Raw genomic sequence first — 3,557 nt, 5'->3', positions numbered from 1 at the left:
CCCCGTTCCCCCCCCTTATTTTGTTTCCCCCCCTGTGCCACGTCCTTAGTTATCTTGTGCATCTAATGTCTCCTTTGAATAAGTATTTCTTTAAAGCAGAGCGTTTCCAGGCATTTGACTGCAGGTCAGTGGGAGTGCCTCCCCTCCTAGGCCAGCGTGGGATTGTGGACAGAGGGGTCCAGCTGTGATCCCGAATGGCCTGAACCGGGGAGTACCATCCACCCCTCCTCGGCCAACGTTGGCTCTGACTCCCGATGCTTCCCCCAGGGTGGCGGCGACAGTGACTGCGCTGGGGACATGTGCTCTCCACGCAAACCGCCTCGCTTGCAAGTTGCTGCGTGTGCCTTCCTCCCTGTGCTCAGTGGCTGCGAGCAGTGGCGGCACCACGTCTGACTCGGAGGAGCACGGGCAGAGTGGTGTCTGTCAGCCCAAGTTGCCTCCTCTGCAACCGGTAGGAGAGAGGTGCAGACGTCCTGGAGCAGTTCACGGGGCAGGACAGGACAGCCCTCGAGCAGACCCCCCTGCGGCTCTGCAGCGAGCGAGAGCACATCACGCTCTGGCCCCTCGGGCAGAGAGGCACCTATTCCACAAGCACAACGGGGTTGCCTCTGCAGCTTCTGCAAGAGGAATCGATGCCCCTTGCCTGAACTGTGCCCCTTGGCTGCAACCTGTGCGCACGACGTGGTGCTGCTTTCTGTGGCAGAGCTGGCTCACAGTCCCCCCTCCCTCCAGGCCACCGGCACCCGTCTCCAGCAAGGTCCGCTTGCTCATCTCCACCCGTCCGTGTGGTGCACAGAGACGGCAAAGGTGTAAGAACAGGCTGCTTGCTTGTAACTGTAGTTCTTTGAGTGGTCCTCTGTGATTGACGTGGCCTGTCCCCCTTCCCCACAGCAGAGCAGGTGCCCTCCTTTGCCCTCGTGGACTTTCTGAAGCCAAACAAAGTGTTATTCTGGGCATAAGCTTTCACGTGCACGCACGCCTCTTCAGGCCGCTGATACCCAGGACAAAGCTTTGTCGGTGTTAAAGGTGCCGCTGGGCCCAGACCTTGTCCTGCTGCCACCGGAGCGGCACAGCGACCCCACCGGAGCCTTCAGGTCAGGAGGAGCTGGGCGGGAAAGGCCCACCTCCTCCCTCTGGAGCACGGGTGGTCTGGAGCCGTGTTCCCGGAGCTCGCTGTAGCTCTGGAAGTCTCCGGCACGGAGCGCTGTGCAGGCTCAGGTCCCGTGGGTGTGAAAGCACAGGTGACCCCCTCAAAGAACAGCAGCTGAAGGCAAGCCGCCTGGGGGTCGCGGAGTTTGCCCAAGGTGCGAGAGAGCGGGGGCGTGCAGGACAGGACCTGACATGTGTGGGCGCTGCAGTGAGCCCCTGCCGACGGGCCATGTCCTGTGTCCTGGGCTAGCCTTGGCTCCGCTGGCCTGGCTTACGGGGAACCACGGGCGACAAGCAGCAGGCTGCCAGCCCTCTGCTTTGCTCTCCTGGCCAGACTCTGTCTCCACACCTGGGGCAGCCGAGGAACAAGAGCTCCGCTCCCGTCTCCGTGGCAGCACCTGGACTTCGGCTCTTACACAGACTTTGGCTGGGGGCTGCAGAGGGAAATCCCCTCCGCCTCAGGAGCCTCAGGAGCCGGACCCGTGGGGGAAGCGCCACCCCATGAGCCCCAGTGCTTGCCTTTGGCCTCCGTGTGCAGCGGGCCAAAGAGACCGGCCTGCGCTGCTCTAAGACGGCTCTTCTGCCTTCCTTCCCCCCCTGCAGTTCTGCCAGCCGAGTGGGTGGCAGCTCTTCGGCGAGAGACACCCCCCAACCTTCTTCATTGCTGTCCTGACAGACATCAACTCGGAGAGGCATTACTGCGCCTGCTTCACGTTCTGGGAGGCGGTTGAGAGCGCCCAGGTAATGAAAGGGGGGCCCCCCTAGAGCACGGCAGCAAAGGCCCAGGTCTCGGGGAGAGGGTGTGCTGGGGATGAGGGGGTGGGGGTGGCCCCAGACTGTAATGGGCCGCCTCTAAGCGACTGCCCCAGCCTGAGCGAGTCTTATCACCCACCCACCCCCAACTTCAGAACCGTTTGAAGAATGAGGAGGAGGAGGAGGAGGAGGTGGCAGCTCTCATTCCGCCCGCTCAGCTTTTTGCCCCCAAAAGCTTGGTGCTTGTCTCTCGATTGGACCATGCCGACGTCTTCCGGGTAAGTTGTTTGTTGGGTGGCACACTGGCGTCCAAAGCTCCCTCTCCCTGGGAGTGCCTGTAGAAGACCCATCTCTCGCTCCAGTCGGGTGTCAAGTGGTTCAATGTGCGGAGGACTCTCATCTGGGAGGACCGGGTCTGGTTCCCCCACTCCTCCTTCACTCGCACCCGGCTGGATGACCTTGGGCAAGCCGTAGCTCTGACAAGAGCTGTTCTTGGAAAAAAGAGCAGTCTCTGTAAAGAGCTCTCTCAGCTCCACCTACACCTCACAGGGGGCGTCTGTCTGTTTTGGGGAGGGGGAGGGAAAGGGGGTTGTGAGCCGCTCTGAGACTCCTCCTCTGGGTAGTGAAGGGCCAGGGGTATAAATCCGATCTCTTCTCTCCCCAGCAGAGGGAGCCCATGGCTTTACTGGGGGGCGGGGGGGGGCGGGTTGGCTGCTTCCTTGCGGGTGCTTAGCAGGCCAGGTCAGCAGCAGGCTCTGTGGCTGAAGGCCTCTGTCTCCACCGCCCCGTGGAAGCTCCCAAAAGGCCGTGGGAAAGAGCCCAGGGCTACCTGCCAGCCCAGCGTGGACTTCACTCGTGCCTGGGGTCCCTGTGTGTTTGCTGAGGTCGCCCCGTAAGGGCCTGCTTTAGTCACACAGCAAAAGGGCATTACGCTCGCTACTGGATCACGCTAAAATATAAAACCCAAAAAGGGAAAAAAATAGAGCTGTTTCCAGAAATGGCAGCCAGAAGAGAGTCTCTGGAAGGCCGTTTGGAAGAGGGAAGCTCTCTCCGCCTGCTGGAGGGGAGCCAGAAGAGACGGTGGCAGTGGGGCAAGAGCCCTGCTCCTCCGACAGAAGCCGGGCTGGGGCCTCTGGGCACGGCAGCGCCTCTGCCCTGGGGAGCCTCCGTGGGGAGGGGGAGGCATCCTGGGGGTCTGCGCTGCCGTGTCGCACTCGGGTGCTGGGAGGGGCCTGCTGACTTCCTCCCCCCCCGTGCCCCCACTGGGGCCGCCCTGTGAGAGCACAGGCGGCACTGAGGTGTGAGTGAGAGCCAGCAAGAGAGGAGGGCGCAGCAGTGGAGGCTCCTGAGTCTAGCCTCGCAGCCATGAGCGCCTCCCCGTCGGAAGCGAGCGTCCTGGACCCCACTGGGAGGAAATCTCCGGCGCGTTTCAGCCTGAACCTGCCTCCCGGCCGTCCCGTGCCCACGTTGGGGAGGATAAGCGGCCGTGGCCCCCCTTGAGACCTTTGCCGCCTGGATCGCCCCTTCTCCAGCATCGGCACGGACGTCTGCGGGTCTCTGCCACCCCCTTCAGCGTCCCTTGTCCGCGGCTGTCGACCGTGGGTCTGGAACCCTGCCGGCTCAGGCCTCTCCTCCTGAGGGGTGGCTGCCCTTCT

General features: G+C 62.7%; 1 protein-coding gene across 1 annotated transcript in view; it reads left to right on the top strand.

Moving 5' to 3' along the window:
- Nucleotides 1-3,557, top strand: part of SBF1 (SET binding factor 1) — a 105,243-nt gene that overhangs the window by 48,699 nt on the left and 52,987 nt on the right. Inside the window, exons 4-5 of the mRNA XM_015415507.1 lie at nucleotides 1,753-1,890; nucleotides 2,058-2,180. Coding sequence (XP_015270993.1) covers nucleotides 1,753-1,890; nucleotides 2,058-2,180 — 261 coding nt within the window. The remainder of the gene's footprint in view (nucleotides 1-1,752; nucleotides 1,891-2,057; nucleotides 2,181-3,557) is intronic.

Source organism: Gekko japonicus, unplaced genomic scaffold, assembly GCF_001447785.1.
Source record: "Gekko japonicus isolate JY-2015 unplaced genomic scaffold, Gekko_japonicus_V1.1 scaffold1667, whole genome shotgun sequence".
Classification (NCBI taxonomy): domain Eukaryota; kingdom Metazoa; phylum Chordata; class Lepidosauria; order Squamata; family Gekkonidae; genus Gekko; species Gekko japonicus.
The sequence above is the reverse complement of the archived record's forward strand: the minus strand, read 5'-3'. Positions and strand labels throughout refer to the sequence as shown.